At 43.4% G+C, this 13,884-nt stretch overlaps 1 protein-coding gene and 1 long non-coding RNA gene across 4 annotated transcripts in view; one reads left to right on the top strand and one right to left on the bottom strand.

The window, feature by feature from the left end:
- Positions 1–13,884, top strand: part of osbpl6 (oxysterol binding protein-like 6) — a 25,003-nt gene extending 11,119 nt beyond the window's left edge. Inside the window, exons 7-24 of one of the 3 annotated variants that reach the window (XM_019895458.1) lie at positions 618–753; positions 892–995; positions 1,305–1,397; positions 1,926–2,094; positions 3,307–3,437; positions 4,410–4,517; positions 4,825–4,956; positions 5,563–5,650; positions 7,082–7,335; positions 8,022–8,159; positions 9,261–9,267; positions 9,402–9,458; positions 9,578–9,656; positions 10,346–10,490; positions 10,560–10,704; positions 11,899–12,025; positions 12,108–12,230; positions 12,547–13,884. In XM_019895458.1, coding sequence (XP_019751017.1) covers positions 618–753; positions 892–995; positions 1,305–1,397; positions 1,926–2,094; positions 3,307–3,437; positions 4,410–4,517; positions 4,825–4,956; positions 5,563–5,650; positions 7,082–7,335; positions 8,022–8,159; positions 9,261–9,267; positions 9,402–9,458; positions 9,578–9,656; positions 10,346–10,490; positions 10,560–10,704; positions 11,899–12,025; positions 12,108–12,230; positions 12,547–12,658 — 2,148 coding nt within the window. In that variant the 3' untranslated portion in view covers positions 12,659–13,884. Of the gene's footprint in view, positions 1–617; positions 754–891; positions 996–1,304; positions 1,398–1,925; positions 2,095–3,306; positions 3,438–4,409; positions 4,518–4,824; positions 4,957–5,562; positions 5,651–7,081; positions 7,336–8,021; positions 8,160–9,260; positions 9,325–9,401; positions 9,459–9,577; positions 9,657–10,345; positions 10,491–10,559; positions 10,705–11,898; positions 12,026–12,107; positions 12,231–12,546 lie in introns of all 3 variants that reach the window. The other 2 variants (XM_019895457.1, XM_019895459.1) reach the window with 2 other exon arrangements.
- LOC109531261 (uncharacterized) lies at positions 2,551–10,598 on the bottom strand. Its single transcript, XR_002171140.1, has 3 exons — positions 10,481–10,598; positions 10,296–10,423; positions 2,551–2,587 (listed from the first exon to the last, which is right to left on the bottom strand). It is a non-coding gene; the product is annotated as an uncharacterized LOC109531261 (long non-coding RNA).

Raw genomic sequence — 13,884 nt, 5'->3', positions numbered from 1 at the left:
TGGAAAATATGGTACATATTTCTCATCCCTTCAAAGACAATTTCAGATACTGCTCAATTAGTCTCCTGTCAAAGCAAAACCGGCCAGCCAAATGCATGGTTTTGTTCCAGCTGTGCCTCATTTCAAAACTAAACAATGACAAATGGAAAGGGGTGTTTTGTTTTGTTTTTTTAGTTCCGTCTGATCTGACAGAAGCAGCACCTTTCCAAAAATAATGACTACACAGTCATCCCTGCATCAGTTGTGGTTCTCCATTTGTAAATGGAGAAAAAGGAGGCGGCTCCTTGGAGCTCTTTTTTGTGGGGTGGGGGGGCTTTGGTTATTGGCTTAAAATAACTCCACCTTTGGCACCATCTTAGGGCTTGAGAACTATGTTGAGGTGAGGGGAAGAGCTTCAGTTAGTCAGGCCATGGCTTTGTAAAACAAAAAAACAAGTACATTGCTGCCATTTTATGGTATCTATAGGCAATTACAAACCTTTTTGGGTGGGCGTCACTTACTCGCAGATATTGACTCTTTGTGACGGGGCTTGCTTCTCTGACTTACGTGTTACTATTTCTGGCTTATTTTTCTGTCAAGAGTTTACTTCTGACACCAACCCTTGTGTCTCTTGAAAGCACGCCAAACCCAGCGGGTTGCCATGGCAAACACCAGTCCCCACCAGCAGCAGCTTGCCCGTCTCTTACAGCAACGGTCAGAGCAAGGTGGCTGCCTGGCTACAAGAATCCGAGGAGATGGACAAATGCGCAGAGGGTGCGTTCTGTTGTCTCTGTTTGAGCTGGAAGCTTGTACGTGTCCTGGAGCTATCCTCATTTCGTGTGTGCCAAACGATTATCTCAGATGACTTGCTATGATCAGGTTCAGCATCTTTCAATGACAAAATCGTTTCAGAACTGGCGCGATGCCAGTCCAGCCTGACTGAGCTGAGTGGCCTCTTGCAAAATCTGGAGATTCTCCAGAGGACTCAGTCGGCACCCAACTTTGCAGATATGCAGGTCGATCGAACAGTGTTCTACCATGCCCTCATTACACACAGGTTAAAGTGTCACTCAGCCGTCTAGACAGCACACACACACACACACACACACACACACACACACACACTCACCTCCCCCCCGCCCACACACACACACATACACACACTGCTTAGCGTCACTCATCCCATTTGCCTCTGAATTTTGTTTGCTGCTCATTTTTTTTGGAATCTTGTCTGATTTCTAGCTTCACAACAGTCACTTGACGTTGACTTGCTTTTTGTGTGACTGTGTTGTGTTACGTACTGTGATCCATCGTTTGCCACCTAGACCGCTTGTGTAGAATTGACAAAGAAAGAAAAGCGCATGAACAGAAGATGGAGGACAAAAAGTGTCGGCAAAGATGCAAAATTCCAGCTTCAGGTACCTTTTCTGTTTGTTTTGTGTCACGAACCAAGAGAGACCTGACTCTTAGACCTCACTAGAACAAAAATGCTGGCTCCAATTTGAAATAAAAATCACACTTATACACTGTCAGGTTTAATTTTTTTAATCTATACTTAAGTTTCTCTTCAGCTTAAAACTCAGCATTGGTCACGTGGTGTTGTTCTCTTTTTTGCCCATTTTTGCTCTTATTTTGCTGAGCATATTGTGTGAAAAAAAAAAAAAAACAACAACAACAAACCAACCAACCAACACCTGGCTTTCATACATTTTTTCCACACCTCAAGAAAGGTATCACGAATACTTCTGTAGAGCCCAGATAAAAGAGTAAAAAAAAGATTTTGACAAGGGCATGCTTGATTTGCAAGTGTCTCGAGGCTGAATGCCTCTCATAATATTATTGTGCACTATAATATTATGCATTTGGCTTTTACGGACTAACAAGACAGGCTCACAACAGGATTGCACTTTTTGATTGATTCACCCCGCATCACCACCTCTCTTTAGGTCCCGCTATCGTCCAGCATGTCACCCGTCCGCCTCCACTCATCCAACCCGAACCTCTGCGCCGAGATGGGGGACTTTCAAGCTCCCGCCTCCCGGCTAACAGACAGCGTCGAGTGTTCCAGTGACTACATTAAACTACAGGAGGAATTCTGCACCATTGCCCAAAAAGGTAAACATGAAAGCAAGCGTGACTGAAGAGCGTTGCCATGCCCCAACCTTATGTTTTGAAATTCTGTTGTTGCAATGTGGTTACAGCTGACTTAACCCTTTCATGCAACAACGTCAGCAACAAACGGGTTTATGTTTGGCCATGAAGAATGAAACTCTTATGTCATATTATACATGGCCAAACATTTGCACATATACCAGTACACTGAAAAGTCGACTAAAATGGGTTTTCTTCCTGTCGTAGCTTTTTTTTCCCCACTGAATGCACATGATTTTGGAATGTCTCTCTCACACACACACACACACACACACAAACGCACACACACACACACACACACACACCGCTCTGCTGCCGAAGGGCTTAGGTAACAACCGTCATGGCTCACCTGTTTTGGGGGGTTTGGTCATGTGATGTTCGCAAGCTGAGCCCTTTGGCACGGTGATGTCATTTTCAGTCGACGGCCAGCGGCAGTACAAGGCAAAATGGCTGCACCCTGAGGTGGATTTAAAAGAAAAAAGGGGTGATTATTTTTTCACATAATTCATATTCCACAAATGTAAGATTAATATTAGTAGGTATGCATAGAATATATTATTATAAAGATATTTTTTTTGTACTTGACTTCCCCCTTTAAAATGTCGAAAAATTGTTGCAGCCACACCATCACTAGATTTACACCGAAATATTATGGCTTCTTCCTACTATTTAGAGCAGAAGGTTGCGTTGCATCAAGTCGGGCAGTGTTTCCAATAAAAATATTTGGGCAAACGTCTTCCATGCGCTGGTGGCTTAAAGAGCATATGTGGGTTCGCTTATAGACAAGCAGTGGACAGTGAAGCATGTCACATGTGTGATGCCGTGCAGCTGCAGTTGACTAGCTCGGAGGCATTGCTCCATTACATAATATAGTCAGCGACGGCATCCCTCTCTGTCATCCCTCTGCACGCTCACAAGGCAATTTTACGTCCCATCGCATCGATGTGCTACTCAGTGGCTCTGAGATTTGCATTTGAAATTCTGTGCCAAACAACTCGACGTGGTCTCTAACCTGATATCGCGCTTCACTCTTACACTTACGTAATATGTTTTAAGAACGCTACATTGCATTTACGCACCAAGCCAAAGCCGTGGACGTAATTAAAATAAATCAATCAATCAATCATGCTGCATAAGTGATCATTGTCGTTCTTGTGTCATTCTATCTGTACGCAGTCCACGCTCTGCTCAAGTCAGCCTTCAACACAGTAGCCATAGAGAAAGAAAAGATCAAGCAGATTCTGTCAGACCAGGACCAGTCCGACCAATCGGCTCAGATCAACTCCCTCAGGAAGTCTCTATCACAGGTAATGAGCCCCGTCCTTCACTCCTAATAAATGTGTCTGTCGGATTCTTTTCTGTTTCTTATGACACTGGTTACCAAGAAAATTTGAGGAAAGTGCCGACTAGTTAATAACTCCGACTACACTGCCTCTACAGTGTTCTGAAATATTGTACAGCAGATTCAACGAGCCGCACTCACAGCATAAAGTGATATGAGAGAGCGTTGACGTCCAATTGTCTTTTCTTGAAACTAATTGGCGAGAAAACGAAATGTGCCGTGGACTTCATTAACGCTGCTCCTTGGTCTGTCTTCTCTGGCCCAGCGACTTGCTATAATTGCACTGCTCCTCATCGACTGTTTCCATCACAGTGGTAAAATGGTTCTGCCCTCTTCATAGTGACAAGCTTATGCGACAACATTGTCCAAAAGCTAGAGGTCACATTTCTTGGCAAAAGCCTTGTGTGTGTGTGTGTGTGGGGGGGGGGGGAGATGATCATCACCCATCACTTCATAGGATTTTTTAAAAATTTTTTTTTTTGCCACTGCTCAGTTTGCGTCCAAGTCAGAGCAGCCCTGGGTGAACGAGAGCTGAGAAACTCATTGACTAATCATACACAGACACTAAATATAGTCAAACAAGGCAAGAGTGTGGAAACATACCATTCACCAAAAAAAAACCAAAACTGTGTGTGTATATCACCAGGCGCAACATTCAATGCTATGTAAATTTCTGATCAGGCCATTTGGGTAATTTCAGTTGTTATTATCATTTCAAAAGACCATACACACTCTTGTAACAACAAAAAGCTTCCCCTGACCGCTATCCCAAAACAAAAGAATACGTTTCCACATGGTCAACCATATTTGATTTCACAACTTTTGCCAGGGGTATATAAAACCTTAAGCATAACTGTATGCCAGTTAAAAATATTTTGGGCTCAATTGGTCTTTTGGTAAATGAACATGACAACAACCCATTTCCTTATTGCCCAAGGCGGTGTCCCAAAACGCAGAGCTACGATCCCGACTGAACCGCATCCACTCGGAGTCTGTCCTGTCGGAGCAAGTCGTCAGCGTGAATATCATTTCCACTCCTGATGAGGTAGGTGACTGTGTTCATTATGGCACTGGCAGTGCTAATTTAAAGCCCCCTTATTGATAAAACAACAGGGCGGCCCGGTGGTTGTATTATTGCTTTCCTGCCTTATTGATCAATGGCCTCAAAGATTGATGGAGGCTCACAGTTATGTTTTAAGGCATCATTATTCAATGCGGATCAGGACATCAATGTTATGGGAAAATGACAAATTAGAAATGGATGGAACTTTGCCATAAAATGAACTCGGATGTCTTTCAATTCCAGTTCTCATACACGAGCGTGTAACATGTTTGCATGTGTTGACTGGCAGGTTGTAGAGCAGATGGGGATCCCGCTGACTCAGCAGGCCTCTAATGAGAGCCGACTCTCCATGTCGGAATCGGTCTCTGAGTTCTTTGATGCCCAGGAAGTGCTCCTATCAGCCAGCTCATCTGAGAATGAGGTAATTTGCGTCGTGGGGGTGGACTGCGAGGACTATAATGTCGGCCCTGGGTTAGTTAGCAACTAATGAGAGCAGCCTGCGAGGTTAAAATGGCCGATTTAACGGAAACTCAATCATAGTCAGGCACTTAGAGGGGCTCTTGTTAATTAGGGCAAACACCTCATCCCTCGTTCGGCTTCAATTTGGTATTTTATTTCTTTATTTTTAATTAGAACAAAGCTTCCAGCCTTGTTTAAAAAAAACAAAAAAAAAAAACAATTTGGCCACTTGAAACCATCGTTTCTGCCTGCTAACTCTCTGTAGGCCTCTGAGGGGCTATTAAAGAGAGTTGCTCTCCAGGCATGCATTGAGCCATGTGAAGGATCACTCCCAGAGGACATTTCTCACACCGTAGCCTGATGGCAGGCCCATTCAGACCCAAAGCACAAGGAGACTGCAACACGGGCTAATACAGACATGACTGCTTTCATGTAAAATGTGCCGCAGTGTCTCTCTGCGGGATAGCTGCAGCGGGGCAGATGTTGCATGGCAGCTTCTTTCCATCTGCCTAACAATTTGCGACTGTCTCAATCCTAAATCTGCCCCCTGTGCCTGTTCCCCGAATAGGGCTCAGACGATGAGTCATACGTCAGCGACGTGAGCGATAACATCTCAGAGGACAACGCCAGCGTGACCGATAACGTCTCCAGACAAAGTAGGTCCACCTCGTTCGGAGCCGCCACTGACTTTGTAAAGGAAGCATTTTTCTAGTTTTAAGAGTGCAATGGCGCCACAGTGGATGCTACTCTGAGGAAGCAAAACACTGACACACTCGGTGCTGGTATAGGCACTTGGCGAGCGCGTTTGTCATTGTGGCTGAAGCCAGCGACTTTACTCTGCTGCTCTGTGCCAAGATCTTTTTCTTCGGCTTTATGAGCAGCCTGTGTGGGGAGGGATGGAATCTCCCGCCTTCATCTCTGTCACATCCCACACATCTTTAGTTACACATTATCTCTCGTCAAAGGGAACTCCTCAAGTCTCGTGTGGAAAACTAACAGATCTGGCCTTATTACTTCAAAGGTAGGCTTTAAAGTAAATAAAACACCACTCGTGTTGAGTGACAGAGTAGCAGGAGTCAAGTGAAAAATTTGCAGATTCAGCAAAAGTTACACCCTGATATGATGAGATTTGACATTCTCCATACAGATGCCAGAGTTATTATAGTTCATGAAAATGAACGAAATAAACTAAAATCGAAAAGCATTGTTGTTCATTCAATAAAAATGAGTGTTTTTAAAAAATAATAACAGCCGTAACAAAAAACTCCATTTTGAGTTGATGTATTAAAACTATGTATGCTTTCATCTTTGTCAATGAATACATGAGTTTTCAGTATTTTAAATGGATTTATTTCTGTATTAACCTACTCCCATATGGAAGAAGGTACGGTCTCAAGTTTTTTTTTAAAATTATCATCTTGCACTCTGCAAATATCGCATAAAAAACCTATTACTCAAACTAATAAAAATTGAACAAGCAAAATATTTTCGTAAGAATAATAAAAATTAAAAAACTAATTAAAATTAACGGAATTCAAAAAAACAAGTTCAAAACAAAATAAAAATGAACTATAATCAAAAATTCAAAACTAATATAACCCTCAATAAATACAGCTCAATAAATAGTATCGTTGAAAAGTTTATTTATTTGAGTAGTTCAATTCAAAGTATATCTTGAGCTATATAGATTCATTGAACACCTGAAAATAAAGTATTTAACTTCTATAATATTGTTACTGAGGTAATATTTTCTAAATGGAATTGTCCATGTTAAATGTAAACGCAGTCTGGATCAGATCCAGATGAAACTTTGGTTGAAATTACAGCTTGTTCCGACACACTCATAGCAAATTGAATGGAATTGTGATTTGATTTTTACCGTGTCCTTGACAGTGCAGTGGTTCACTTGTTCGACTTCTGTGCAGGCTGCTTGCGTTCAGTTCCCGCTCGGCGGCTCTGTGGATTTGAGTGCGGAAGTTGTCTGACCGCTCACCTCTGATTGGGGGGGGGGGCCCTTCTTAGATCCTGTCGCCTGTAAATATCACATTAAATAAAATCGACATTTAGTGTTTTTTGTTTCTTCTCAGTGGCCAACGGAGACTTTGCTGGCTGCGCCTTCCGTAACGGGCGGCGCATCTGCCTGCCGGCGCCCTGCCCCGACACCGGCAACATCAACCTGTGGAACATCTTGCGAAACAACATCGGCAAGGACCTGTCCAAAGTGTCCATGCCCGTGGAGCTCAACGAGCCTCTCAACACGCTGCAGCGCATGTGTGAAGAACTGGAGTACAGCGAGCTGCTGGACAAGGCCGCTGAGACGGAGGATCCCTTTGAACGCATGGTAGACCTCTCAAATACCACCTCTTTATTTCTTTTCCAGCTCTCCGAGTACCCATTTAATGATCGACACTTTAAAATTCAGTGGTGTAGTGGGGCCTAAGTTTCCATCAAAAACAGGAGAGAGGTTTGAATTTATTTTGTTATACTGTTCACTTTATTTTCAGGCCATATCAAACTCAAGGTTTCAGCAGGTTTGATCAAATTTCATTTCATACTTTTTAACGTCGTTTTCAGTGCCACTTAAAACTAAAACTGCCATGTATACTCACACGCGAAGGCACACTTTAAAAGCTGGAGCAAGCTAGCTTAGTGCTAACTAGGAAATTGCAGCCTAACAATGCTGTGTCAATTGAGTTAATATTTCTGGACATGATATTTCATACTTTTTAAATGCCATTTAGGGCCTTAATTATCACACAATCCATTTAATGACTTTGAATGCTTTTTATAGACCCGCAGAAACCCTGAAACAGTATGCCCTACGAGTCTGTCACCTTTAAACAACCACCCGCATCCACACCTAAAGACCCCAGCCGGTTTTGAACCCGTGGGGGCTACGGTGCAAGCCGCTGTACCGCTGTTCCACCCTGCCGGGGCGACAGGATGCTTCTGTGCTTCATATCTTATTGATGAAGAATGTTGGTCCCTTTAGGTTGATGTCAGCGGTGTTTGTTTGGCTTGTGCCAGGTTCTGGTTGCCGCCTTCGCTGTCTCAGGCTACTCATCCACCTACTACCGAGCAGGAAGTAAGCCATTCAACCCACTCCTCGGAGAGACGTACGAATGTATAAGAGAAGACAAGGGCTTCTGTTTTTTCTCGGAACAGGTACAGTCATGCTTGCGCAACGTTTCTTATGGGAATCACTCACACACTCGCTCACAACATTGAAAAGAGTGGTGCCTTGTTAAACGAGGGACCCGGCGAAGGAGCAGTTGCTGGGCCAGTTTTTGGCTTTGACAAACAAGCAAAAAATTAAATATGAGCGCTGTGTCGTGACTGAGTCAACTCACTTCACAACAAGCAGGCATTTGGAAGCTAGCGAACAATTCTTTGAAAAAGAGGCTTCCCAAGTTCTTTCACTTTCTCTCACAATCAAAGTTTACTGTCAAACTAAATATAAAACAAAGAGAATCAAACACACAACTTTGCCATAAAGCCCACGAGCTTCATGCTCGCACATCACGGAAACACCATTGACAAGCTAACGAAGAGCATCTCTGTGATAATGTAACGCTTAACGCAACAATATTTAAACACAAAAGGTGGAGCAACACACGTAGATAGACAATATAACAATGCTCACATATCATCTGCGAAAAACGACCAATATTACTGCAGCTTACTGAGCCGCCATCAGCAGCTGTGAAACTCTTCATGGGTGTCTGCATTATGTCTGTTATACTGCCCCCATATGGCCAAATTGCTAACACCAGAAAGAGCCACAATGAATTAATCATGATGCCCAAACTTTTTAGAACCTTTACAGTGTAGTTAATTGTGTGAATGTTCTATGTTTTTATAAAGTTTTTATGAAGTCCAAAGTACGAGAGTGCTATTTTCCTTCTTAAAAACACCTTCCAAAAATGTTTGTTGGCTTATTTTTGGGGAGGCAGAAAGGCTGAATGCCACCTCCATTAATTGCAGTGGGGAAATGTGAATTGAGAAACAAGTGTGAAGTGTTTAAAATTAAATTTCGAATATGAACACCCTTAAGCACGTCTTAAATAAGCGTGATGAAAATTTCAGTATCGGAGTCAAATTGATATGGATTTTGTCATGACGTTCACAAAGCTTCACAAATGGTCGATATGCACACCACCTGTGACATGACAGTTTACCTTCTGCCTTCCTCCTCCATTTTTTTGGGTGCCAGTTTGGTGGAATGAAAGACGATGAAGTAGACTGTCATTGTGTTGTTCTCTCAAGGTGAGCCACCACCCTCCTATTTCTGCCTGCCACTGCGAGTCCAAGAATTTCACCTTTTGGCAAGGTACGCAAGCAGCTCCGATTAGTGGGGGATTTGGGATGGATGCGATAATAATGGAAGTTGCACTTGGGATCTCAACTACCACCCTCCCATCTCTGCCTGCCACTGCGAGTCCAAGAATTTCACCTTTTGGCAAGGTACGCTAGCAGCTCCCGATTAGTGGGGGATTCGGGATGGATGCGATAATAATGGAAGTTACACTTGGGATATCAACATCATTTCAATAAGACAGCGATTGCTATTTTTCTTTCCATAGACGTCAGATGGAAAAACAAATTCTGGGGAAAATCAATGGAGATCTTGCCAGTCGGGACAGTGAGCCTGATGATTCCCAGGTAGTGACGCACCCCATTCTCGCTATTTTTGCCGAATATTTGGGATGAGTTCCGAAGTAGGCGACCGTATGTGCGTCGGTTAAATTTCACTTGTAAACATATACCAATATCTTAAGCTGTGCTCAGTCACTCTTGGTGGTTTTGAGTCTTTTACCAGCTTCACACACGCACAAATATGTAATGCGCCGTTGTGGGAGTAATAAAGTCCCAGCGGCGCAACTATTTTTACCCCTGAATATAATTAATGCATGAATACTGAATATGTGGAGCTATTGAACTGAACACACAACTTGATCAAACCACTTCCATGTTCGTGTGTTCTTGCCGTATAATAAAGAGAACGCATCTGACTGAAACAGCAACAAAAAAAAAAAATAATCACCCGTGAAAATGTCTTTTAAATGAAAGCTTTAATTATCTGTAAAGACTGTGATTCTTTAAATCTTGCGTTCACTCGTTTTAAAGATGCCACATTTCATTTATTTCTGTCAATTAATTCACGAAGTGAAACTCAAATGACTCATGTAGATTCGATCAACACCCGAGCGTAATGGGCCACTCCGAGTGGTCTTGTTTTGTGACTGTGAGGTATGTGACGATTAAATTGGCTTTACAAAAACAACGTTGCGTTTTTCTTACCTTCCCACCTGGAGAGACATGTCCAGACTGTTTGTTGATGATGTGTTCAGGTTTGGAGATCACTACGAATGGAACAAAGTCACCACGTGTGTCCACAACATCCTCAGTGGCCGCCGGTGGATCGAACACTATGGCGAGATCACCGTCAGAAACACAAAAAGCAGCGCTTGCCTCTGCAAACTCACCTTCGTCAAGGTCACCGCAGGTTTAATTGGGGCTCGGACACGTGTGGACTCCATGTGACGACCCATGTCGTTCTTTTAGGGGAACTACTGGAGCTCTAATGTGAACGAGATCCAAGGATTTGTGATGGACCAAGAAGGGAAAGTGATCCACAGGCTTTTTGGAAAATGGCACGAGGGGCTTTATTGTGGCGTGCCACCTTCCGCCAAATGTATCTGGAGGCCAGGTAGAACGCTGGATTGTCACTTCAGATGTTTACATTTGGGATGCCGTCAACCCTCGTTCATGGCGGGGATACCTTCCGGACCCAACCGTAATAGATGAACATCTGCGATAGACGATAGGATTAACACATGTAACCTGAATCACATTTGCGGTATTCCTCAGGGAAAGTGCTTGCCTCAAGCTGTTGAGCCACTCACATAAAACAAGATGATTTAACATTGTATAATTAAATGCTCAACCAAACCATGTCATTTTGTTTGATAGCTTAATGCTAACATATCCTGCAAAATACCATCGATGAGCTAATGAAAATTAGCATAGATCTTTCGGTAATTAAAAAAACGTCACTCAACTGCTATTTTTACATGAAACAGCAGCACATACAGACAGTGGACACCCACATATTTGTGGTTTGGTGTGATTTTTTTGGGGGTGTGGGGGGTTCTGTCTCCTGTTTTTTGGGGGATGGGGAAAATATGCTCTCTACTCGATGGAATCGATCATTTTCCAATTCGTAAACAACAATGACATAATCAGGATGCACATGCACTGCTCGTGCGGAAAGGACGGCGGAGTACATTATGGACACACAAGTCGACAAACTGTGATGGGGCGTGAAAATTACATTATAAAACTAACATTGCCAGATGGAAAGCAATTTTCCGATCCTAATGGAATTACAGAGTGGGAGGAAGATGTTACAAGGCGGCCGCAATGTTCCTCTTTATTTAGTGGAGAAACCTAGTGTTTATCAAGAGAGAAAAGTTTAGTCCCGCTTGGACCATCGTCAAAAGAAAGGAAATTCAGAGACCTCTACTTGCAACTCTACTTGCATGGCAGAGTGAGTAAGATAGCGAGGGTGTCTGCTTTTTTGTTTCGCTGGTTGTTATGTTACATAAAAAGGAACAGAGAATCGCATCAAAAATTATGACGGCGATCTTGGTGGGCCTGCACTGGAGGGCAACTTTTTACTTGCTTATGTGGAGTAAAACCAAATGGCTACGATGACTTACCCGATATGAAATGCGCACCGCAAACGCGATTATATCCTCGGTTCAATCTGTGTTCAATAGCTTACAGTTTTTGAACAACTGTAATGTTTAATGGCCATTACTTACAAATTCTCTTCTTTGCAGCAGGGCGCTGTCCCCATCCCACTATACATCTATGTCGTTTTTTTTTTTTTTCTTGCTAGGCTCCATGCCCACAGACTACGAGCTATACTATGGCTTCACCAGGTTTGCCACTGAACTCAACGAGCTTTGTCCCGAGCTAAAAGATGTCCTACCGCGAACGGACGCACGGTTCAGACCCGATCAAAGGTGACGCGACCGCCGTCAAACACAAATCCCGCATGCTGGACAGCAACGTTAGTAAATCAACGTGTACTCTGCCTCACACCAGGCACCTAGAGGAGGGCAATTTGGAGCTGGCCGCCTCCGAGAAGCAGCGAATCGAAGACCTGCAGAGGACAAGGAGAAAGTGGAATGAAGAGAATAATGTAAAACAGGAGCCCCGCTTCTTCAAGTAAGACAATAACGACACTCATTCAGCGGATCATACAAGCCTTACGAAACCTTGCCTGTTTATTCCCATTCTTCCGGCAAATCCTTACATCCTTCCTATATCGCCAGACCTCTTTTGTACTTTTCTTTCTTCTTTCCGATTTCATTTCTTCCTTGCTTCATCCCTCACCATTTCTTCCCTCAGACTCTCTTTTTCACTTTGCAATCCTCCAGTAACCCATCCATTACAGCCCTCGACGTCCTTTGCCCTTCATTCAAACTCTTTGTTCACCCTAGATTAAATTTTACGGTCCTTCACTGCACTCTTTTTGTTACAGGAAAGTGGTTGACGCTAATCACAGGGAACGATGGGTCTCCAACAACCTGTACTGGGAGCTGCGGAAAAACCCCGGCTTTATTAACATGGAACCGACAGTGAGCTTGTGGTAGCACACGTCCGCTCGCTCCGCTCTTCGCATTCGGCATTTGACTGGACACTTGAGATGCGAGGAGAAACACTTAAAACGCGCTCTTGGACGTGAGCGAGCCCTGGTGGGGGTTCTGCGGCGCCACCGTTGGAGGAAACCTCTCACAAGGAGGGTCACCTTCATCATGCTTGCGAAGGTCGCATACATCTTTTCTCAGCTACTCTTAACGACTCCCGAGTCGGCCTTAAACGCGGACGCCCATACTTAGCTACGACCACATGCATGCTTAGAGAGCTTTCACTGGCATCCGGCCATATTTAATACATCCTTAATGTTGCAGAAAAATGGGTATTTTTATAAAATATCTCAGCAGATTGGATTTATTTTTTGCCTTTTAATACAGTTTGTGATGGGGGAACAACTCGTCAAACCACACAGCTGAGGGCGCACATCCGATAACATCACCCGGCATATTTATGATCACGTTCAGCTGAAAACCAAGAGACAGACAATGGTCGACAGTTCAGTGTCTCTTCACTCTCAGCGTGTCTCTTCACTCTCAGCTTGCTACCCCCCCGCCCAGCCACCCACTCCCTGGCCCTATTGTCTCATTTTTAACTACCTGCGCACAAGCCACTCCGTCCATACATAATGGTGAGCTTCCTTCGCTACGCTGCAGGGAGAGCCCCTAACCCAGGGTCAGGCAAATTGTGACCTGTCGAGCATTTTATGCAGCATTATGTAAACTCCTGTCATATTGGCTATTTATTTATTTTTAATTAGGTACTTTCGATGTATTCAGTCATCTTTTTTTTTTTTTTAATAATCATTCTTGCTGATTGATTGACTATATTCATTTTGACTCCCTCCCCAAACTCGGTTAAGTGTAAATAATGTATTTAGTCAATGCCAAATCATAGGTTAATTTATTGATTGTAGATATTAATTTTGTCATTTCCCTCCTAAAATCAATCAATTAAAATGGGGCAAATCCAAACACTAAAATGCCAAACACAAAAAAGATATACAATTTTTCAAACCTAAAAGACAAGTGGCTTTATTTATTTTACTCTAGCCATCCAATGTGTGTTGGTTTTCTTCTGCTAACCACGAATCAACACACCGACAAAAGAACTGAGACGTGCGGTTGTTGCCCCCCACAGTGAAAATGTGGCTAAATCTGGAGCACTGCCACCCCCAAAAAGTGCTTTAGTGATGGAACTGCGAGAGGCCCTGGCTCACATTTGA

The sequence above is a fragment of the Hippocampus comes genome, unplaced genomic scaffold (assembly GCF_001891065.2).
Source record: "Hippocampus comes isolate QL1 unplaced genomic scaffold, H_comes_QL1_v1.1 scaffold237, whole genome shotgun sequence".
Taxonomy (NCBI): domain Eukaryota; kingdom Metazoa; phylum Chordata; class Actinopteri; order Syngnathiformes; family Syngnathidae; genus Hippocampus; species Hippocampus comes.
The sequence above is the reverse complement of the archived record's forward strand: the minus strand, read 5'-3'. Positions and strand labels throughout refer to the sequence as shown.